Genomic DNA, 23,934 nt, shown 5'->3' on the forward strand with positions numbered 1-23,934 from the left:
AGTAGGGATTAAATCCAATATCTATTGCCTCATATAATTCAGCAGTTGTCTGTTGCTGATATATTCTGACAAACATAGCTAAACACTGGCACTTAGTGGACACACATTTTATCTAATATTTCAACTTTCTCTAACTTACCTTGCATAAAAACTGAATAAAGAATTTGAATGGATACCCAATCATATTGAAAAATATTTACTTCTTACAGAAGGTTCTTTATCCACTTCAAACCTTTTCCTGTTATTTCTTACTGTTAGATTTTTGGGGATGCACATTTCAGTGTCAGAGAATATTTCTATTAACTTAGATTGCTGTAAATGCCTACAGCTAATTAACTCACATACGGGACTGGTGACACTCTGTCAGCTTTCTCGTCAAGGTACTTCCCAAATCTGGAAGTGTTCAGTTCAGAGAAAGCTACTTTCAATCATAAGCTCTGGACAACTGAGACTGTGGTCAGAAGAGAACCACTGCACAAAGCACAGGAAAGGATAATCTGATTTTCCTTCAGAAGGCTCTAGAATGAATCTATAAATTACTGCAAACAAGTTACATATCCCTACATTCCTTGAGGAGAGGGGGAGAACACAAACCCAAAATGCTTGAGGAAATTCGTTAGCTTGAAGAAAAAAAAATTCACCTCCTGAGCATTGTAAGGATATCTGTCATGCTGCGCACACGTTTCAATAAGCTGTCTAGCTTGTGTGGCTCTTCCTTTAGGAACCTCACGGCTTCGACCTCAATGCGGAGGATCGCACGCATTTTATTCTGCAATGTCGGGAACTCTCCTGCAAAGACAACAACTATGAGGCTCAAGAGGAAATCATAAAAGCCCTGGGGAAAAACAGATGACAGGGTGAATGTTAAACAGTTGACTGTCAACCTCTTTTCAGGGGCCATGCAACAAGCCCTTTAATCCTGACTTGAAATATATTGGAAGTGAAAGTTTATGCCTTTAGATCAAAGGCAAAATTGTTTTCAGCCACTGTGGTCAAAAGAGAATAACTGAAAGGAAAAAGGATTTACATACCTTTAAGGGTGGCAACAGCTTCTCCCACTTGCCTCAAAAGAAAGGCTCCGTCTTCAACATCTTTCAGTGTCACTGTCTTGTTGGAGGCAGTGGAGTCTCTCTTCAGGTCCTCAACAAATCCCTCCAGCTCACTGGCAAAACAAAAAGTGAACGTGAAATGTAAATAGGACTTTTGCATTACAATAAAATATATGTAAATGAAGGGACTAAATCAGAAACCTCAGCTGTGGCATCTTTAAATCTGATACCACAGGATGAAAAAAACCAGCAGGGTACCAGGAGGGGACATGAGGCTGCTGCACACTCATGCCCGCAGCACAGGACCAGGCTCGTAACCAGCCCCAGTCATTGATTTCTCTGATGCTGCAAATGTGCAGAGCAGCTGTGCTACAAGGGGCAGATGGTGTGGTAAAACACATCCAGCAGCCAGCCCTCTGGGAATGCGAATCCTAGCAGAAGGGTACATAGATGTTATACCAGAACATCCAGTACAGGTTTGCACCTTATATTTTCTCACTGCTAATAACATGCAAAAGAATGCACAACAGTGAAGTGACAGCCCAAAAAACTGGCACTCACGGCCCCTTGATGCAGGACTGTTTGTCTGCCCATCCGTTTTAGACAGGATACAGCGTCCTGTTTCCACAAATAGCCAGAATGAAACAACAAGTGTGCATTGTATGCAGCTCTTGGTCAGCGTTTGGATTAACAAATGAATCACAGAGGCTGGTTTCCAACGAGTGCTGTCCCATGCTTCCTCAGGCTTCACCTGGTGCTTCCTCAGCATCTTTCTTGATACCTTTTCCAGTACTTCCTTGCTTCACATAAATTTTCACAATCATTTACACACATTATTTTTTTTTGAGGGACACATTTTTTTTCCTTATAAGGTTGAGACCAGATTGTTTTAGTTGGAATTTCCACCCAGAAAAAAGTCTCTCAAAGAATCTCTATAAAACTACCAGCAGTGCATTATGCACAGCTAGACAAAAACAGAGCAAATACCTATGCGAATACCTCAGAAGAACCATCTCTTGAAAATATGTTCTAAAAGAAATCTGCCTCAATTAAGATACCGAATTCACTAACAGAAATATTCTGAAAGCAGTTTAATTGCATGTTAGAAAACAATGCAAAGCAAGCTCTGAGCTGACAGTCAGGTGCCATTTTAACCTAATTTTGGGCCTCATTTCTCGCGTCCACTCAGGTAGAAGTTTTGCAGCTGCTGTAAGGGAACAAAGGTACAGGCTGACTGCCTGGAAAGGGGTAGGGTAAGACCGCCTTCCACACCAAGCACGGGTCCTGCATTTCCACACATTTCTTTTGTGCCAGCACAGCCATGCAAATCCAGCAGAAAATTATCTTTTTCATTCAGGCCACTTCCTAGATCTGTCTCAATGGATAGGCAATATGAAGAGGAAAAGAGAGGAGTAAGTGGTCAGTAACAGGAGAAAAGCCATTGCAGCACCACTCTGCATTTAGGTCACTTAAAGGGGAAACACAGGCACACGGAACAATAAATGACAATGCAGTAGTACTTCTGATGCACAGTGAAACAGAAATAGTATCAGGATCTGAACACTAAATGCATGCAGCACAGAATTCATTTCAATCCAAAGCCTAGGAACCTGAGAACCTGTCAAAGAATTCTGAATTAAGAATCATGAGTTGCTTCTGAACAGATCACAAACATAAGTGGGGTTGAGTGATGCTCCTCCCATTTTAAGACCACTTCTCCCAAAGACTCTGCCTTGAGAAATACAGCATAACCATTTCCACTAGCACAAGTGTACTTTCAGGAAACAATTTAAGGGACCACACGATGGCAGCAAGGCAACGTTAGTCGGGATATTTTTCCAGTGGAAGAGGCTGCAATAACACAGGCATCCGCTGTCCCCGTGTCTGCCTCTGCTATAAAGAAGGGTGCAGATATAAACTGGGAAGGAGCTGGGAAAAGAGAGAGCTCTCCATCATCCACTGCAGTGCAAAGACTCCTGTCCTCCAGAACGATGCCCTGCAGTCATGTATCCTCCCCATCCTTTACACCCTGACAGCAGTGCTCAGGATGAGGAAGCGCTACTTTGGGATTCATAGGCTGAGCCCCTCTCCCCCCTTTTGTGGATTACAAGTGGAAAAGCAGCTTCTCAGATGTTTGCATCCACCAGGCAATGAAAAAGGCAAGGGGAGAAGGTTAAGTTTGTTCACAGTTGGAAAGAGAAACGAACCAAGAACAATACTAGGATGTTTTGGTAGGCTTATAGACTGAGGGAAATAAAGGGATAAAGGAAAGACTTCCAGCTAGAAGACAACGTCTTTCTTTCCGTTTTGTTCTCTGAGCAAAAATGGAAAGGATCACCACAAAAACCTTTAGTTCCATACAGTGATGCTATCAAACAAGACAACTGATCCTGAAATTGCTCAGGGGATACCATATTACGCTGCCTCAAGTTGCTAGCTACAAGAGAAAAGAAACTTCAGCCCTCAGGAGCCAAAGATTTAAACAGATGAAGCAGTCTCCAGTGTTTCTTTTATGTAACTGGGAAAAAAACTTGGCTTTATGGATTTGTTTGAGCAAACCCAATTAACAAGACAGTCACCTTAAAGCAGTCTCAGAAGGCTAATGCAAGATAAATGATTTTCCTGCAACTATGTTTTACAGAGAGAAGCTAAGACAAACTTTTATGCTGAGATCTTTCTTTAGGCAAAAAATAAAAATAAAAAAAATAATCAGAGGATCTGTTTCAGATTGCAGTATCAGTAGAGCAGGTTACAAAACAAACTGACGAAAAGAACGGCAACAAGTCACCCAGACCAGATGGTATTTGCCCTGGAGTTCAACAGCAACTCAAGGATGAAACAGTTGAACTATTAGTGCTAAGCATCTAACTTCTTGATTAAAATTGCTTTGGCACCAGAGTAGTGGAAAGTGTCACAGATGATAAAAATAACTTTTTAAAAAGGAGGTGGGGCTATCCAAGGATCTGTACTCTGGTGAGACCGACATCCAGACCAGTGTAATTGATAGATACCATAACAAAGAATAAACAATAAAGAAACAGCGGACCCAGGGATAAATATATTGTGTTAATGTGACTTGTGTAAAGAGAAAGTCTCTCAAATCCAGATGGTGCTTTGAAGGAAACAGCAAAAGTATGTGGAAAAACTACAGCCCAAAAGGTTTTCAGCTAGATATCTAAGTAAAAGCTCTTAAGAAAGAAAAGTTGCCGCAGGACAAGAGGGAAAATTCTCTCACGGATAAAGTAATGGAAGTAAAGAGAAGGGATCAATGAACAGCTTATTCAATGAATGGAGTTTGCTGGTGGGTTCCATAGGGATCTGTGATAGGGCTGGTGCTTTTCAACTTATCATAAATGATTTAGAAAAGAGGATGAATAGTATAGTCAAAAAATCTCCAAAGAATATTAAATTATTCAGGGGAATGAAAATGAAAGCTGACTGCAGACGGCTGCAGATGGACCTTCTGAATCTAATTGACCAGGAAGAAAACCAAACATTGAAGTAAATCCTAATAAATATAAAGTAATTCTCATGAGATGAGGAACAAACAAACAAACCACTATCACCACCCAAAAAAAATAATAATATCAAACTAAACCCAACTACCTCCCAAAGTTTTTATACATAATCGTGAACTTTGAACTGCTAATCAGTCCTCATAAGTGCGATGTTGGGTTTGGAATGGAAAGTTCAGGTGGAACATGAGGACAGGAGGACCATCACCATGCCACTGCATGAAATCATGGCATGCCCACATCAGGTACAGCCTGTGCAGGGCTCTCCTCTCTCCCCATCCCCATCTCACAGATGTACTCTAGAGTTAGAAAGGGCACAGAAAAAGATAACAGGATGAGGAAATGTATAGAATAGCTTCTACATGAGAAGTAACTGTGCAAACCAGCACTTTTCAGGCTGGAAAAGACATGATCAAGGTAAGGGGGTGGGGAGAGTTCGTAACATCATGACTAGCATGGAGTTGGTGAATATTCTGCTTTGCATAATTCAAGGGTTTGGGGGTTTTGACAGACGGGAGATTAAAAAAAAATAATAAAAACTTAAAAAAAAGATTTGTTACTCTATAGAATTCCTTGAACCTGAAAGCTGTAAACAGCAAAAATTAGATAAATTTAAAAAATGCTCAAGTTCATGAAAGGTAAACAATCAATGTAGAGCTTTTGGATATGAGATGCCATCTCTGACTTGAAAACCCCCTGAGCTACAAGTCACTGAAAACAAGGAGATACACTCTGAGCATGTTGCCAGTTTCTTGTATTTCTTCCCAAGTATGTGGTACTAGTGGCTATCTGAGCACAGCTATTCTTACAAAAATGTCTGATATTTTTTTTAACAATAATATAAATTATAAGTTACTAGAGAACCTATGAGGCAGTTCAAAGATGACTGTAATTTAAATACTCCGCTTTAAAAAAAAACTTCTATTAAAGTGCTTATAATAATCTACAACATAATAAACTACTAATAACTGTAAAATGTTCCTCATTATATAAATACTTGATTACTCAGTATGTCATATTGTCACAATTTGCCCTTGGTCTGGTAAATTTTAAGGCTAGTATCTTCAACCCAGGAAGTATAATATATGATATTTCTAATGCTGGCTGAAAAGACTGGATAGAAAAATACCTAGTTAGTTAATTCTGAGTGTATGTTTCACTGTTACACATATGTATGAACACTTTAACAGGGTTCCTTGGTTTTCTTTAGATAACTCTGTAATCCTGCTGCAACTGACACACATGGACACATTTCTGTAGGCATCATCATGAATAGCTGCAGAACAGAAAGCTTGCTCTGAAGTGTGCATTGACAGCTCTGCTGTTTACAGCATGAAACCAGCAATTTATTTATTTATTTATTTATTTATTTTAATTTCCCAATTATAAGTTTCAGAATTGCAAAAACCAGGGCTTTTAAAGCTGAGATTTAAAGAGAGTGAAAGATCTTTCCTTTTATTTCTTTAGACGGAGCTGAAGTTCATACTACAGAATGCTAAATACACTTTTGCAAGTATTGCAAAAGTCCTTAAACTCCGTCTTGCATGAACCCAGTCTACTGATTTAGTCCTATGATGCAGAAAAGGTTAAGAGGGCAACAGTTGAAAGACTAAAAAAAAAAAATTTCCCCCCCTGTTGCTTTCCATTTGTTTATATATCTGCAGGGAGATTAGCTTAACTGAAAGCACCTATATAGAACATTAATCTTTTCCTGAATACTGTCAGTGACATTCAGTGTGTAATTTTGTGATATATGCTCTTCATTTTTAACAGTCATCAGCTGTTGAACTTAAGGCATTGCCATCAGATGTGTTTTTCTTTCAGGCTCTGATCCTGCAAGCATGTAAACACATGACAAAGAACTCTCATTGGACACAACCGAAGAAAAATAATTTTATCATTTAATATTTGTTTCTAACATACCTCTAAAAAGGTTGAACTAACATTGATAACTTACGAATGATTTAAGACAGTTTCCTGTAAAATTAGCAAATGAACAATACTTTCCCATTCAATGTTTCTTAGCTGCAAAGTAAATTGGCAGAGGATAACAGACACTTGCTTTATGAGGACACTGCCCTTTGATAACTGAGCTGAGCACAGAAGCAGCAGAAACTCTGTAAACACTGATAAAACAGAACCCTATTGCAGAGTGGTATCCTAAATGAACAGCTGTAACAACCAACACCATTGCACTTGACCTCACTCAGTATCCTTTTTATGAGGCAATGCTATAAACAACTATCACACAAATGGTTCTTTCCACAGAGAGCAAACAATCTAGAAACTAAGCAATGAGATACACATGGATAAAGTGATGAACAGGAGAGTAATTACTGGAGACTAGAACACAATGTTAACACTACAAACCAGCTGAGCAGATTATAGACACCAGCATGGACTATTACTGCACACTCAACTTTTCTTCACAGAAAGCATATACATCCTCAGAAACAATCTGCTCTGTCTTTACAGATGCACCGTGTTTATTACAAATCTTATTCAAATGACAACACATTGATCAACAGGAAAGATTTATTTTCCTCGGCTGTCAATAACTGTACTCCTGTGGTTCTTTACTCATAATGTTCAACGAAAAGCTGACTATAAAGCTTCTCTGTGTTATGGGGCAATTCTTCAGGTGTGAACTAAATGCAGGAATAAGAAATAATTAATTATATAGCATCCTACTCATGTGAGCATTAGAACTAGTAAAACTGTTTATTGATTTCAGCTCATTTTGTCTCCTACCGACTCCAAATATGGAATAAAACAAACAACTGGATCCCACCAGTCACGGTAGGCCAAAGTTTTGGGAAAAAAAAGTCTTACAAAAAGTCTTTACACACCCACAGACACACACACACACACAAGGTACTTTTTAACTGCAGTTTAGTGTATGGAATCCCAGTAAGTCTTGGAGGGATACTGGCACTGCTGATTGCAATTAAACTTCAATACCTTAGTTATGAGATTCCCCCGCCTCTACCATGCAATAGCTGAAGCACTTAATAATGAAATCTGGCTTTCATACTTAAAGCTCCGAGGGTGGTTATCAGTGGTGCAAAGTCTAGTTGGATGCCAGAAAATAGTGGCATACCCCAGTTGTCAATAAAGCGTCCAGTCCTGTTTAACATCTCCATTTATGAGCTGGATGATGGGGCACAGCGTACCCTCAGCAAGTTTGCAGATGACACAAAACTGTGAGGAATGGCTGATGTGCCAGAGGGTCGTGCTGCTATCCAGAGGGACGTGGACAGGGTCAAGAAATGGGCAGATGGGAACCTCATGAATTTTAACACAGAGAAGTGCAAAGTCCTGCACCTGGTGAGGAACAGCCCCAGGCACCAGGACATGCTGGGGGCCACCCAGCAGGTAAGCAGCCTAGCAGACAAAGGACCTGGGTGTCTTAGTGAACACTAAGTTGAACATGAGCCAGCAACGTGCCCTTGCTGCAGAGAAGGCTAATGGTATCCTGGGCTTTATCAGACAAAGTATTACCAGCAAGAGAGGTGATTCTTCCCCTCTACTCAGCATTGGTAAGGCTGCACCTCAAGTACCGTGTCCAGTTCTGTGTCCCTTGTACAAGACAAACATGGACATACTGGAGAGAGTACAACAAAGGACCACAAAGATGATGAAGGGACTGGAGAGTCTTTCCTGTGAGAGAAGGCTGAGAGAGCTGGGACTGTACAGCCTGCAAAAAAGAAAGCTCAAGGGGGATTTTTTCAATGTGTACAAATACCTGAAAGGAGGGTGCAAAGAAGGTAGAGCTAGGCTCTTTTCAGCGGTGACCAATGACAGGACAAGAGGCAATGGGCACCAGCTGAAGCACTTGAGTTCCTATCTAAACATCACACAACACTTCTTCACTATGTGAGTGACAGAGCACTGGCACAGGTTGCCCAGAGAGGCTGCAGAGTCTCCCTCCTTGGAGATACTCAAAAGCTGTCTGGACATGGTCTTGGGCAACCAGATGTAGGTGGCCCTGAGCAGGGAGGTTGAACCAGACAACCTCCAGAGGTCCCTTCCAACTTCAAACATTCTGTGAAAACTAATCTCATTACTGTCTTTTGAATCCATTTGTTCTTAATAAAATTCCTCTCTCCTTCCCTAAAATATAATGCGTAAATCTGAAGAGGAAAACTAGGGTAGATGGAGTCTTTCAGAAGAAGGACGTGGTCATGTGTCTTACAGTCATCTGTTTCCTTACAGCACACTTCTGAAGTGGCTGAAACTCTTCATACTGGTAGGACATGTCCAGCAGGCTGCACTACAAAGGACTCCCAGTCAGGGGCCAATGCTTTTTAGAACACAGACACAGTTTTACAGCCAATATCAGTACAAGGAAACATAGCTACAAGAGCATGCACAGGTTCTGTTTCACTGAAGACAGTGGTGAAAACTAATACCCTATGGAATAAAAAAAAAAAAAAAAAAAAAGGCCAGTCAAAAACAACAAATTCTAAGAGTTTCTCAACCCACCATAATTTCTTTACAATCCTCTCTTCCTCGTTGAGGTATTTCTGCCTTTCTTGTTCCACCAGGTTGCGCTGTCGCTGCACAGGATCTTCAAGCCTCTTCACTGTTTCAATCATTTTGCCATTGATTTCCAGCTCTGCTTTCTTCACCATTGCCCTCAGCATCTCCTGGTTCTGCAGCTGTTGCACAAAAGAAATCAACTTCAATTTTTCCCGCTTGACTGACATCCCTGGCAACAGAATACATTGCAGAGCTCAGAAATAAGTTGGGATAAACAGCCCCACAGCTAGAGAGACTTTTTACCTTCTCCTTTCCCTCTTTAACTTTACCTATAGACATTATTCCATGAGAAAGTGTTGGAGGTGAGAAAAGCCCACATTTGTTTAACTTCTAATGTGTATACCTAACTTCCTGTTGTCAGCTGATGAACAAAAGATGTTGGGTTCAATACATCACTTTCAGTGCATAACTTCTGCAGAGATTGTGGCCCCTGTATAATGCTCAGTCCACCATGAATCAAGTATTAATCACGCCTCATGACAATGCCCAAAGCCTGACTTCCACTTTGCGCATCTCTCTTATTTTTATACACTGTATTGCCCATACATGCCTAGTGGATAATTGCACCTATTAATGTCAGAGCTGGAACATACTATTACTCTCAGAATGGAATATTTCAGTCTCTCAAGGGCAGAGGAAGGACTGTGCCATCCAGTGTGTTTTGGTGACAGACATACTCATCTGTGATATAAAACACCTTCCTCACCCACCCAAACCACCTTTTAAAATATGGTAATTTTCTGGAAACCGGACATGTAAGATTCACACCTTCTTTCTCAAGAGATCTACTATTTGTGCATTCCTAGCCTCATATCTAAGTGTTAATTTTTTTTACCGATATTAAGTTTGCAGAACAAAATTCAGGTAAGAAAACAAGTTCACATAAAGTGATCAGTGGGGCTCCATCTAGCCACAACTTCAGGATATAAGCAAAAAGAACACAACTCTGTCAGCCTAGCAGCAATCTCATAGAGTAAGATTTTTTAAAACACCTTGGGAAACTCAGTTCCATTTTTAGAACTAGCAATCAAACCTTCAGCTGTCTTCTAAACATCCAGGCTTAACAGCCAAACTGCTTTCAACATAAGAAGTAAAAACACTGCCTAATAGGAAGAATCACAAAAATGGCTTACATACAAGACAGCGTAAGGCAACAAGACTTCTTTTGAAGTTGATTTAAGAGAATTTCTGGGAATCAGAGAAAAAAAAGCAAAAGCCTTTGCCAGGTTGTTCTTACCCAATCAGTACAGGAATTAGAGGAACAAACTCAATTCTCTCCTCCTGACTGTTCAGAAATTGTGCCTGACTCTGCCAATGACACAACTCTCCAGTGACACAGCTGTGATGAGAGGGAGGGTAACACTTCACTGAAAGTGTTCGGGGGGTCTGGGCTGTGACAAGCAGGAGGTGTTAGCTCAAAACTCAGCTCAACATAAGTGTAAGCAGTGAGGGAAAAAAATGAAGCTGGAAAACATTTGAAACAGCACAGATTTATAAACATTGTCAGCTGCTTTATACCAGACTGGATTCTTCTGAAGACAGTGCATATGTGTATTTTTCCCCACTATGGGATTAATGTTTGGATTTGATAAATTAAAATCTCTGACAGTGAGACCAGCACAGCTGAGACACATGTCTCTTTCATTGTGGCAAGAAGGAAAACATAAATGAATGAATAAATGAGGGAATGAGCATGTACCACTTCAGTCATATATTTTATTCACAGCTCTTTAACGAGCAGGGAAATTTGAAAAAGGGAAGTGACTTGGAAAAGATGAAACGACTTATCTGAGGTCAGGAAGAAGGGCCAGCATGACTTAAGCCTCAGGTGTCCAGAATTTCAGTCCTCTATGTTCCTCAGCTGTGTGACTCCCAGCATGCCAAAATGGGGTTTGTGTGCTTTTGTGTGCGTCTGTGTACAACGGCAAACACGCTGGTTTATTATGAGGGTATATGTTTATTATAGTGACATCTACAGCTAAGGTGCTTGACCAGCATTAGAAAATTTCAGTTTTAAAGGTTCATCCATTTCTGATAACAAGATTAGGGAATAAAAATATAACTCATAAATATTTCAAAAAGCTACTATGTTTAGGACTCCCTAACCTCAGTCCTTGGAGTGAGCTCTTGAAGTTTGGGAATGACTCATCTTGGTATCAAAGAGAAGTTTTTGCCATTTCTATGAAAATTCACCCAACACCTAGCTAGTTGTGGCAAAACTAGGTTTCTTCTTATTTGGAGAACAGGGACAAAAGGTGAGGAGGGAGAGGTACAGATGGGTGCAGGGAGAAAAAGAAGGAACCAAGGGGAACCAGTAACCAAGGGGTTAAGCAGGGCAGAGTCACCAGCCAGAGGACAACATAAGGCAAAGTGAGCAGGAGCAGAGGGGAAGAGCTGTGTGAGGAGAGGAGGCAGTCTTGGGCCACTACAGCATATTTCCCTCCACACTCTGGAACTGAACTTGATTCCTATCTTTCTGCTGCCAGCAGGTATCAGATCTGAGACTCCCTAAGTGTACACGCCTTGCGTCCCTCAGACCACCTCTGCCAGTTACTCCATCACCTCAAGCGGAAGGCATTTTATGGATCTGCCAGAGTTATTCTGATTCAGGAGAGCACAACCTTTTGTAATTCACATTTGCTTGAAAACAAGACAAATAAATAATTCTAGATACTCACACCTTTGTTAAAACAGTGTTCAAGTTTCAAAGTCAAATGCAAGTCAAGGTAAGGAAATGCAATGCAGGTTTTCCTCTCACCACCAGACAAAAATCTCTTGCTAATTAATGTGGCTTATAAGTGCAAGCAGAAAATAAAATAATAATAATATGCTTTTTAGAACTCTAGCAACTTCTCCTACGTTCATTACCCCTGTCTCTCACTCCCATCATCACCAGTCTCCCCAGACCCCTACGTTGTCCCTCTTCTCCAGCAGCTGCTCCAGCCATTATCTATCACTGTTCTCTCACAAGTACCCCAGCACTGCCTCTGGCACCCACTTTGAAAACAACCTGATAACCAGTCGAGTTCACTTTAAACCAATTATTGTTTGTGATACAGGTAACTGGAAAACCAGCTATTAGTTCATAACCCTGCTCCTCACTAGGAGACAAGCACGTCCTGTCCAGCAGGAGCATCCCAGGCCATGATGGGAGAGGCTTCTGGGCCACCAAGTTCCCCGTACGCCCCTGCACAAACCCACCACCAGGGACTGCCTGCCTGCAGCTCAGGATCTCTGCAGAATCTAATTACCTAATTCCTAATGTTTGTTACCATACGTAGATTAAATCTTGTCTCACCAATTCTATAACGCAGTTCAGAACATAATTGAATTTCTAATTCAAAGTTACACTTGTGAGACTATTTGAGTATCATGTACCATTTATGACAGTATTATTATTGCATTTTCTATCCTTTCGGCGGCACTCATTTTCCTGCAAGTAATAAATTTACCGAGGGAAAAGCTTGCATGCATACACATATCTAAAGCTGAACCTTAATCAGATCTAACTGCTTCCCCTTAAAACGTGTTCAGTTAAAGAAAGGCAGGAACAGGAAAAAGTTTCAATGTACAAATCAGCTAATGATAATACACCATGAACACATGGTATAAGGTTTCTTTTCAAACCTGCCACTATGGGAGCGCAGAGTGAACTACCCCACTGTACTCATCACGTGCTCCAGTCTGACCAACAACAAAAACATACAGAACACAGGCTGAGTTATTGCCTATCTCTGGTAATGAGGAGAACTCCACGGTACCATGAAACTAGGCTTCCTTGAACATCTCTGAAAATCTGAGCTTTTAAGGAAGTTGGGAGAGGGCTGGCAAGAAAGGTATCTAACCTCTTACAACATCCGTGATGCAAATGTCTTTATTTCAAGAATCTCTGGTTAAAATCCAACCATGGAGTAAAACAGACCGGCCTTTTGGTTGCATCTGCTAACATATACATTTAACTGGTGTGTGAATCAATTCATCTGGATGGATTCCTGCTGGATACATTTTAAAAAGAGGATTTTGCCAGAACAGACAAAGCCTACATGAATGAATGGGTCTTTTCCATCATGTGTTTCTCTGGTTCTATAAAACAAATGAGTAAGAATTTACAGTGATATCATCAATTCAAAATTGAACCACAGACAATATTAAATATAGTTTTATGTCCTGTTCTTGTTACTTGGTTATCCTGCCAAGTTCTGTGCCTGAGCAATCATCTTTTTCAGTTCTCTGGAAGTGTTTCTTTTAGTCTGTCACCATAAGAAAAATTCACACAAAAAGGAACAAACTGACTGACGATCCAGGAGAAACAGAGAAACTGAACAATATGAAGTACTGTCACACATACTATGCACGCAACCTGGAAAAACAGAAAAATACATTTCCCTGTTACTTAGAATTCTTTTACAAAAAATGGAGCACATTTTTTTTACCATCAGAAGTGTGATATTTCTACATTCTTTAGCTTAAAACAGTACTTATTAACACTACTACCACTTCCTGCCTTTCAAGCTGTGAACTCTTTTTCAAAATATTTCCACCCATTCAGGAAAGTCATGACATTAAATGCACTCTCATACTTGGGTATATATATAACGCCCAAGTTTCCCTTAAGCTACAGGTTCTTCCATCCAACTCTCACAAATCTGCCCATGTCATACTGGCACAGTGCTATCATGTATTTGCTATCATTTCTGAAATAAGGGAAGTTAGCCAGATTTAATGAGCCCACTCTGGATAGCTCCTCTTTTTTCCTTATCAAGACTTCCTTGGCAGCAACGATTTGTGCAGATGGTACAAGTTTCTTCACCTAATGCTGTATCTGATCAAAAGCAAGGATCCTGCCCCAGGCAGGGCTGTGGAGACAAGCTGCAGCTGGGGAAATGCTACCTCCTTGGCAAGCAGGCCCTGTGAGAAAGATACATTCACTGCCTCCAGCGCTGCACTTGCAACCTCCATTCCAATTTGCAAGGCCACATACTAAGCACAGCTGGTGGCCAGATCACAGGAGTTTGCCAAGAGCTGCATTTGGCACATGGGGTTACAGAAGGACAGAAGGGCTGCAGCGGCTCGCAGCACAACATGCAGGAATACCCTCTTATACATAACATGCCAGGGCAGAGACCCTAAGGCAGTCAGTTTTACTGAAAAGTAAAAGCATGGGTGCTGTATCACATGCAGAGGTCACCTGCTTGACACAACTGTTTGCTCCAAAAACATTCTATCATCTCTTTGTTACCGGCAAGCTGAGCACAGGACCTTGTCACAGCACCTTCAGTCTCCACCACATTTTCTTTACTCTGATGTTTACTTTCTGCTCCCTTGCCCTGTTGCTGGTTCATAATTCAATTCCCTTTAGTTAAGGAAGTGAAGGCAAAATGTGGTCTAAATCCTGATTCATATTGTCTTTATTCTACTCTAAAATTAATCAGCAAATCAAAGGAGTCTGACACAGTGCTGTTCTCATATTCAAAACCTCCCTGGCACTAACAGCAGTAGCTGCAGCCCTACAATACCAAACATGCAATGTCTCTTTCCAGATAAGGAGGACTGGCAGAGTACTGAAGTTTTCCCTGCTGCCCACTTTGTCTTACAAGAAATTGTTTTACCTCTTCTTACACCTTCTGAGGCAATACACAGTGCTTTTCAGTTTCCAATTAATTGAAGGGCTGAAGACTTTTACAGCTGCATACGCTTACTTTCAGGGTGCCTGAGATGAGCAGCATATATTTACATTGGTAACCTGACTGTGTATGTCAACAGAACATTTTGGTTAACTCTTCATTGTTCTTATTGTTTCTTGCAGCTTCTGAGGTGTTGATGTGTGTTAAGAAGGTGCTGGTAAAGTGTGAATGTACGTTGGGTGCATCAAACCTTAGCAGTAACTTTTGAAATCATCCTTTCCACTTGCTGCTCAAGCTGGCTATTCTTCTGGATTCTATAAATACAGGCCTCAAATCCTGGCTTAATGCATATCTACTGATCCTCAGCTGCATTTCAGTTTCTTTACATCAAAGTTGTTTATTCAGGAACTTAAAAACTGTCTCAACTATAAACAGTATGGAGCAGGAACATGGCTCTTCCAACATGTTTATACAGCACATAGCATAGCAGGGTCCAAACTAATCACAGACTTGATATTACTGTAACATAAATACTGCTTTAATGTCTAGAGCCATTCAACTAAGCTAGAAATTAAGTTATTTCTCCATATCTGAGCAGCACTAGTTAAATTGAGCTAATTCTTATATCTCTAGGACTATGCAAGTGGTACGTGCTAGAGCAGTATATGCTTTTGTATGTGTGATAATTGTGTCTCTCCTTTTCTATATAACTCTGCTACTTAGAATCACATACAAAAGGTGAGAGGAAGAGAGGGAGGGGGAGGGGGAGAGGGAGAGGGAGAGGGAGAGGGAGAGGGAGAGGGAGAGGGAGAGGGAGAGGGAGAGGGAGAGGGAGAGGGAGAGGGAGAGGGAGGGAGGGAGGATGAGGGAGAGCGTTTCCCGACAACCCAATTTCCTACCATTTCTCAGGTAAGCGTACCTGTAGTTGCTTCATCTGATGCAGCTGCAGCCGCAGATCTGACACGTTGCGTTTCATACCATGCAGGCTTACTTGCATCGATGAGGCTCCGGCAGGGTGATGGATGATGGCTGACTCCACTGTTGCCAACGTGTTCTTCCCCCCAGATACGTTAGCAGCGCCTGCAAGTAAGCAGCAGCACAGGTTGAGCTCATCAGCAGAGGAGGTGCAAACACGGTCCTTCCTCTTCACACCGAATTCGTGTGCACTTCACACGGATGGACAAGAAAAGAAAACTATGGTTGCCAGTGCTCAGGGCAGTGGCATCTCCCCATCCGATGTAATTGGAGAGACGGTATAATATCAGAGTGTGTCTGTGCTGGAACCTCAGCCATATCAGAGCACTGCCTTACCACAAGACTGCTTCCTACCACATGTAGTGGAGATAGGAAAATTAGCTATAACTGCACATTACACAAAACAGCAGCAAATCAAATCGGTGCTGAAAGTAGCTTTGGGATCGTCTTCTCAGGAGCCATCTGGGAGCAAGTTCATTCAAATTCACAGGACTCCTGAACTGCATATGTGTTGATTAATTCAGCCAAACTGCCAAGTGTGGGGGAAAGGTTTCTACAGAGAATCTTACTTTGCTGCTTAAAGTATGATTGTGTTATTTCTATCAGCTGTGTCCAACAGCTACGGTATTAAACCAAGAGAAGAGAAATGAAATAACGGTCATTTATTTAGGACTGTGTTTACAAGGGAGTACAGCATAAAACAAGTAAGTGAGCTGAGTCATCACAAGACTTTCTTCATTAAGTAATGCTGTTCTTCCACACAGCATCAATATTAAGGTTGTTCTTTTCAGTCTCAAGTACCTGGGAAAAAGCTTTATTTACAGGGTACAATCAAATCCCAGTTCATCAGCTAGTAGTCATATTACAGCTGACTGATGGCAATTCACACTTAAACACCCATATTCTTCAAACTGTCTTTTTAATGTGACCTTTCCCCTCCCCTCTGCCAACAGGCAAAATGACAGGAGGATGCACTCCAGTTTCCAAGCCCAGCACTATGTAGCCCTGCATAGCTTTCTGATCACAGTGTCAGATCCACCTCAAGCTCATATGACAGTGTGGCTGCAGCTCCCCAGATTACTGCACTGTGTCATCCCCCTATCACTTTCTTCTTTCTCTATGAGATTAAAATCAAACATCTGAGGAAACTGAAAATAACTGGTCAATGGATGTATGTGCACAAGGACTTTGGTCATCATTTGTTCCCACAGGCACACATCCTATCAAGTTCGATGAAATCAAATGTAGTGTTGCAAACTTTTTTTTTGCCTGTTGGAGGCAAATTTTCAGTGCACTGAAGAGAATGACATATCTTGTCTGTCTGGAATGAGTATGAACCCAAGAGTGGTAGGTTTTACCTCCACGCACTCATCCCTAGTAGTCTAGTCAACTAGTAAAGTCTCCAAATGTGCCTGAGTACAGCTCAGCAGAACAACAAATTGCTATTCCTTTGCCATCAGGTGTGGATTTCTCAAACATAACTTTTGCAAAATTCATCCATGAGGAAGCATTTTTAAAGGAAGGAATTTATGCCAAGCTGTTTTTATTTAAAAATAGGCGAAAAGGTTTCTGAAGAATCGTTGTTTCTTGCTGTACCTACATTTGCAGTTCCCTTCAGTAAAAGCATGTGTCCCTTGGGCTGCACTCATGCTGTATACGGTGCTGCAGGTCTCTGGAGACATGCTCAAACAAAAAGCTGTTCTAGCCTGGTGCTGCCCGTTGTAATGCTACGCCCTACCTAAATGACCTTCTGCTAGATCTGCTCCGTGCTTCAACAACAGCACTCTTCATGTCAGTGCTGAGCAAGCTGCTGCACATTTTTGCCATGCTCCAGTATGATTCAGCGCTCTTTTGACTGTAAAATAATTGTTTAAAAGAAAGAAACACTCAGGAAATAAACAGTCCCTGTTCACTGCCATTCTGTACCTGCTCCATGCTTCAGTCTAATCTAAGCCAATACTTATGTCTACATGTGCACTACATTTTTTCCTACAAAGCATGTATTTTTCTCCCACATGCACTATTTTTTGCGTTTTTTTAAGAAAAGGGTATTTAGTTCATAAACCCAACAGACAGAAACCACCAGAGAGTCTGAAAAATGTGGATAAGCCTCCAAGAGTTCTGATCCCTAGCCACAAATCTGGACTATTTTTGAAAGCACATCTACCTTTCTGCTATTCTTTGCCTCAAGCAAAAGCTCCAAAACCTCAGCCCCCAACTCTGTGGTTATGCAGCCAAGGCATGAATCAGTCCCCTCCAGTCTCTCCCCACATGTTGGACACCAGTCAATTTGCATATTTTTGGAGGGTGAGGTACCTGCTTTCCTCTAAGTGTAGATGGACTGTGATCTGCTTCTGTAAACAATAAATGTGTCCTACTCCCTGCAAACCAGCCCTCCTCCTCCTCCGCTACCCCAGCCACCTCTTGTACCTCTGCTACCACGATGTTCCTGCTGTAGGCAGTGCTCAGAGCCCACAAAGCATGAAGGGACTCCTAAGGGGGTGAAACACAACCACACTCACCCAGCAAGCATGGGAGGGCAGTGAGGATCACCAGCTGATTTCTCAGAGATTCATATTTTCATCAAAAAGGAATAAAAGGGCAGCTGAATGAGGGACTGCTTCGTCTAGGGAGTATAGCTCTCATTTGGAAGCAGGCCCAGGCTGTAGCTTTGCGATTAGATGTAGTGCCAGATGGATTGAAGGGAAAGAAACAGTGTTGGCTTGCATAGCTTTTTAAATAAACCCTTGTTGGAGCTAGGTAAGGGGTCCTGAGGAAAACAAAAAATACTGCAGTGCAAAAGGGAAAGGCTTGGTACTTGCCCAGGCTCAGGAAGGCAAGGAACAGGACTGCCACTTCCTGACACCTGACCTTTGCTATCATGCAAAGACATTGCTCTCCTTCCATTTTCCAGAATTTAGTTTTCTTTCTAAAATGCTAAGATTTTGTTTTGAAGCAGGCTAGAAAAAAAGACCATCAGAAGACATCAAGAAGTGTTTCTTCCCAAATCATTCATATTCTTATCAAAGAGCCACATTTTAAAACATCATTTGGGGAGACGTGGCAGTTACTCAGTTCCCTTATCAGCTGGTTGGAATCCACTAAACAAACAGACAAATGCAATGTTAAGGTTGCAAATCCATCATTAACAAGCTGTTATGGTCAGACACCAAAGTGTCCTTAAAAGAACAGAATGTTCTACAGATATAGGTGTGCAACTTCACCTCGGTGATCCAGAATTAATTCAGGATCATGCTATACTTGCAAACGCTGACCATGTTCAAAGACTACCATGATCTATCTTTGAATGAGAGATAAGCAAGAAGATATGGACGACTTTTTAAATTCACAGATCATTACAAGAGTCACGCATGTGAAAACAGCATGCAGATAGGCACAGAAGACAAGAACTTCTCTGGCAAGCACAGGTCACAAAGGGTGAGGAATCAAATTTGAGCACTATATGTGTAACACTTCTCCCTGCTCTATCTCCCTCTCTTGATTTGTACTGGAGATGTCAGCACAGAAAGAAAGACTCCTTTAACCCTTTTCAGGATATACTAAAATCTCCTTCCTCCTCTCCCACCAAAGCAGCAAATGGCAAATTGGTTTTGTTTGTTTTGCTTTGCAATCCAGGATATAATTGATCCAGAATTGAATCTATCTATCATTCTTACCACTTGATGAACAAAATATGACAGAAGAGTGAGTAGATGAGCATTTCCTAGCATATTTGTTAGTAATCTCATGGACAATCTTTATAGTAAGTTTCTGTTGTTGTTTTTTTTGAGTCACATGCTACCAGGCTGTTCCTAAATGAAGAGTCCCTAGATGCCATTCACTTTTGAAAAACTGAAAAAGGTTATAAGGATTCAGTCATGGGATTTATCCTAGCATGAATAGGAGATACACTGCTCGACTATGGAAGGTTACTGCTCTTTGAACCCAACTGCCATAAAAAAATGAGCCTAAAGCAACAAAACATAAGAAATGCAAACAGCAGAGTCACTATCACAGGCTTATTTTCCCCAGTGGAAAAGCATTTTTGTTTAGGTTCTAGTATTTGAGGCTACAGAATCTGCTACAGACTGCCAAAGCAAAAACATGTTAAATACAACTACTTGATTTATACAAAATACCAAATGGAGTATTCACAATCTAGATATACAGAAGTATCTAGGATTTAGAAAATTTGGTTTCTTTTCCTTCCCAAGTGAGCTAGTTCTCTATTTTTTGCATGAATGTCTCCCATCACTAGAAAACATACTACAAAATACAATGTTGGTTCAGCATTGATGAGTCAATTTTATCCTGCACAGATGTTTTATTGTTCAGGATAGGAAGCAATTCATGTTTCTGCTTACCACTGGTCTAGAAAGGACTGCTCAATCAACATTTTATACCACTTTTCCTTTCAAATAGTCTTTGAAATTGCTAAAACTGGTATCTCAGTGTGCAGTTGTCAAGTGGAATTGTATACTTTGAGAGCTGACTGTCTAATGGCTATACTTAATAAAGATTGGGGTGAACTGGAGAGCAAAACAGAGGTCTGCAGAAGTGTTTCTGGATGCTGCAGGCATGTTTAAACCCAAGCATATTTACTCAAAGGAGAAACATTCTGTAGCATGTTTTGCATATTCTGACAGATTGCTGATGTCTTTCAGGTAAGCAGAGACTTATTAGACCTCGTTATGTGTAATTTCAAAAGCAGATGCAAAAGCAGACTATTCTATTATATAGGAAAGCAGTCCTCAGTATTAGCTGATATGGGTGACAATACCAAAGCAGTAGCATATTGTGGTCAGCATCACACCTTGTTTCCCCTTACCTGTTATAGTTCAATTTTCTGATTTTCCTGTGGCTGTGTCATGCTGGAAGGACAGGATTTAGGGATGCAGATGCTGGAGTTACAACTGTAGTGTTCTGATAGGGATCCTTGCAGTTGCATGGCTACATGACTGGCTGCACGGCCAGCCCCACTGCCCTATGTCTATCTCCCCAGGTGATCAGAAGTGCACCTATTACACAACCTGAACTGTGGTATCCTTACTCACATGATGGGTATAGGCATGGCTGTGTGACAGAGACAATATCTCTGTCAGTACCTGACAGATACTGATCTGGTCTTTTGACAGTAAATTAGAGTGGCCACTCCTGCCCCCCATGATGGGGCATTCATCTGTTATACGTAATTTTGTCATCTCAGGGACACTCTTTCAGTCATACAACAAAGTAGTGAGTGAAGAGTCTTTTGGAACGACACCATGAACTGGCTACTGGTCAGAGGAATCATGCTATTCTGTTGGGCTGGGTATGACCTACAGACTGAAGAATCCCTACCCTTGCTTTGTGTGGAGCAGTTTTTCCAATGAATATTATTTAATTTCTCATTTTGTTGAAAGTGCATTCATTCACATATGCATACACAATTTAGGTTGAAAGGGAACCTCTAGAGGACATCTGGTCCAAACTCCCATTCAAAGCAGGGCCTGCTTAGATCAGGACCTCCAACTTAGCGCCCCCTGCCAAGTGTCTATCTGAATTAGAATAAGCAAAGGAGAGCTGAAAGGCCTAACAGCCACACAATGCAAAGAGGAAAACACGGCAATGTATGTGCAGATCGTTTGATTGTTTTATAGGTTCTTTGTATGATACACGGGCTATGCAAGTGGGAAATACTATAAATTCTTAGCATATAACAACAATGAAATAGAGAAAAGTCTAAGAGCATTTTGCAGCTGTTTTGAAAAATGATGGCTTTTTTCAATGAGTTGCCTGAAACTGATAAATTACAGCTTATTTCTTCGCAGCCTGAAGTATTGCTCTCCCCATCCAGGGGCCAGCAGGAAGGGAAGAGTTGGAAAAGGACCAGAGAATGGCTTAGGAGCAGAGCTCCAGCACCAGGACATTAGCTTGCTCTCTCTTGCATATGCTTGATAGTTTCCAGGTCCGGTTTGACTTCTGTTGGTTAGGAGGATGTACTGCAATTCCAGATAAACAGGAATCCTGAACGTGAACTAACAGCTCCAGCAGAAAGGCTAGTTAAGAGCATAATAGATTTGCTAATAAATGTGTGTGGTTTACTACCTGCCAGAGCAGAGACCACCCTGTGGGAACAACATTACCAGGAAGTAGGGAACTGCCTTTATTTGCATTCAGTGCATGACAAAGGGTGAAGAGGAGGCATATAAACACACCCACCCACCCTGTAGACATCTAGAGCAACAGCCCATACACAAAGAGCTCCAATCACATGGAGATCTACTTTCACAACAGCCTTAAGTATATATTTTAAACACTTAGGAGCTCTCTGAGCAGGAAGCTGAGGTTAGACCAGCTAATGTTGGCTTCATCACAATTGATGCTTGCTCAGAACAGTTTAGGAGCATGCTAATAATTAGTAATAGATCAATACGGCTTAAATAGGGAAAGTGCTATCTTGCTGACTGCTAAATTCCTTAGTGACATCAAACCCATAGCAATCTCCTGGCAAGATAACCTTAGAGAAAAGTTCAGGTGACCAGAATAGGAATGAAATATTTAGCCTTCTACAGCATTTTAGATACATCTGGGGTTAGTACTGACAGATATATACTATAGGTGGGATGAATCACTGCAAAATTCACCATATGCAGAAACTCTGTATCTCATTTAAACCATTCAGTGCAGGTGTGAAATTCATTCCACCTCAACCTGTCAGAAATTCCTTTCTTAACAAAGACATGACTGAATCCCATATCCTTAACTTAAACTTCACTTCTGACACTTCAGCTGTAGAAAGTAAAGTTGCCATTTCCATAAACTGGGATGCTAGTAAAGTTTGAGTTATTTATATACTAGAAGAAGTTGTAAATTTAAAATGAATTATCTTACCTGTAGCGTCAACGCTGCTTTTGCTGGACACAATTTTCAACATCATCTTCTCACTAAGCAATAAAAAGAAAAATCATAAATTTAACTTACTAACAATAAAATTGTGGTGAAGTTTATCATCAGTAAATTTAATGGCCTTGTTTAGCATATATATTTTTAATCTAAATCACCAGTAGCTTGTGAATTGCTCTTTTAAAAAATCAATTTTTAACAGAAGTTAAGCAAGGAATGGGGTATAAGCAGCAGAAAACACAGAGATGTAGCTACATTAATTCTTTTTTAACACAAAGAAGAGTAATGCAGTTAATCTCCATTTATTCTTTGGCATATTCTTCCTCTCTGCCTAGCATTCTCACATGGGGATGATAAAGATACTTTAAAATGATTGATCATTCAGGTTTTTTTTTTTAACTATTACATTAAAAATCCTATTTTTGTTGATTGATTACTAAAATCATTAGAGAGAAACAGATTTAATGAATTCTTTTTTTACCTAGAAGCATCTTTGCTATTACTTGTATTTGGCCCTTTAAAAAGCGCAGACTGAACAAGACCAGTTAAACTGGCAATCTGTTTCTCCATGGCTTGTATCCTCTCTCTGTAAGACAAGAGAACCGTTTGTTAAAGCCAGATATATTTGCTTTCAGACTTGTTTTTCTAGGTGAATGATTACCACAGGACTGGAAAGACACTACAGAGTTGTGCAAAGGCTCATTGGTATCAGTTTGCATATACCTTGTTACAGCAGCTTACCGCATCTTGGGTTGGACAGCTTTTGCATGGCAACAGACAATAAAAAAGACATCTGCATAGTTAAAAAACAGAACAGCAACCCAGAAAATAAAATTCTAATGATTGCACAAAAAAGGCATCTGAAACAATCAGTTAATGCCTCTTGGAACTAATTAAAATCATTTTTTTCAGCATTATTATTTTTTTTCTTTCTCTCTCTCTCTTACCTTCACTGGGCCAATAGTTTTGCCTGTGTACAAGGTTTCAGGATTAAAAACTTTAGACTTCTTCTTGTTACTATTTTCAGTTTCCCCCAAAGCAGTATTTTTGTCTGTGAAGCATTTAATCTGCCCAAGCTGACGATTTCCCAGACCAAATCCCCTGTACCTGACATCGCAACTGTCTGCTCTGGAAAGGACAGCAGTGTGACAGACCAGGCACAAAACACCAAGTACAGACAGTGCAGCACAATGATATTGAAACAGATTTGTTTTCACATACACAACCTGAGAAATTCCTAACAAGCAGAATAAAATAGAGGAAGAAGAACAGTAATAGGTACATTCAGTGTTTTCCATGAGGTACCAAAGGCCACTAAGCAACAACAATGACACTTTTTGGATA

The 23,934-nt window shown here is 40.7% G+C and overlaps 1 protein-coding gene across 15 annotated transcripts in view; it reads right to left on the bottom strand.

The window, feature by feature from the left end:
• Window positions 1-23,934, bottom strand: part of KIAA1217 (KIAA1217 ortholog) — a 362,990-nt gene that overhangs the window by 22,524 nt on the left and 316,532 nt on the right. For 12 of the 15 annotated variants that reach the window (XR_004778413.2, XR_004778412.2, XM_050708763.1 and 9 more), the window contains 6 exons: window positions 23,072-23,176; window positions 22,579-22,631; window positions 15,650-15,810; window positions 9,050-9,225; window positions 1,032-1,162; window positions 642-789 (listed from right to left, as the gene is read on the bottom strand). Coding sequence is in view for 13 of the 15 variants with exons in the window: in XM_050708763.1 (XP_050564720.1) it covers window positions 642-789; window positions 1,032-1,162; window positions 9,050-9,225; window positions 15,650-15,810; window positions 22,579-22,631; window positions 23,072-23,176 (774 nt within the window). In the remaining 2 variants the exon portion in view is untranslated. The remainder of the gene's footprint in view (window positions 1-641; window positions 790-1,031; window positions 1,163-9,049; window positions 9,226-15,649; window positions 15,811-22,578; window positions 22,632-23,071; window positions 23,177-23,934) is intronic. The other 3 variants (XM_035545267.2, XM_035545256.2, XM_035545264.2) reach the window with 1 other exon arrangement.

This window comes from Cygnus atratus, chromosome 2 (genome assembly GCF_013377495.2).
Source record: "Cygnus atratus isolate AKBS03 ecotype Queensland, Australia chromosome 2, CAtr_DNAZoo_HiC_assembly, whole genome shotgun sequence".
Taxonomy (NCBI): domain Eukaryota; kingdom Metazoa; phylum Chordata; class Aves; order Anseriformes; family Anatidae; genus Cygnus; species Cygnus atratus.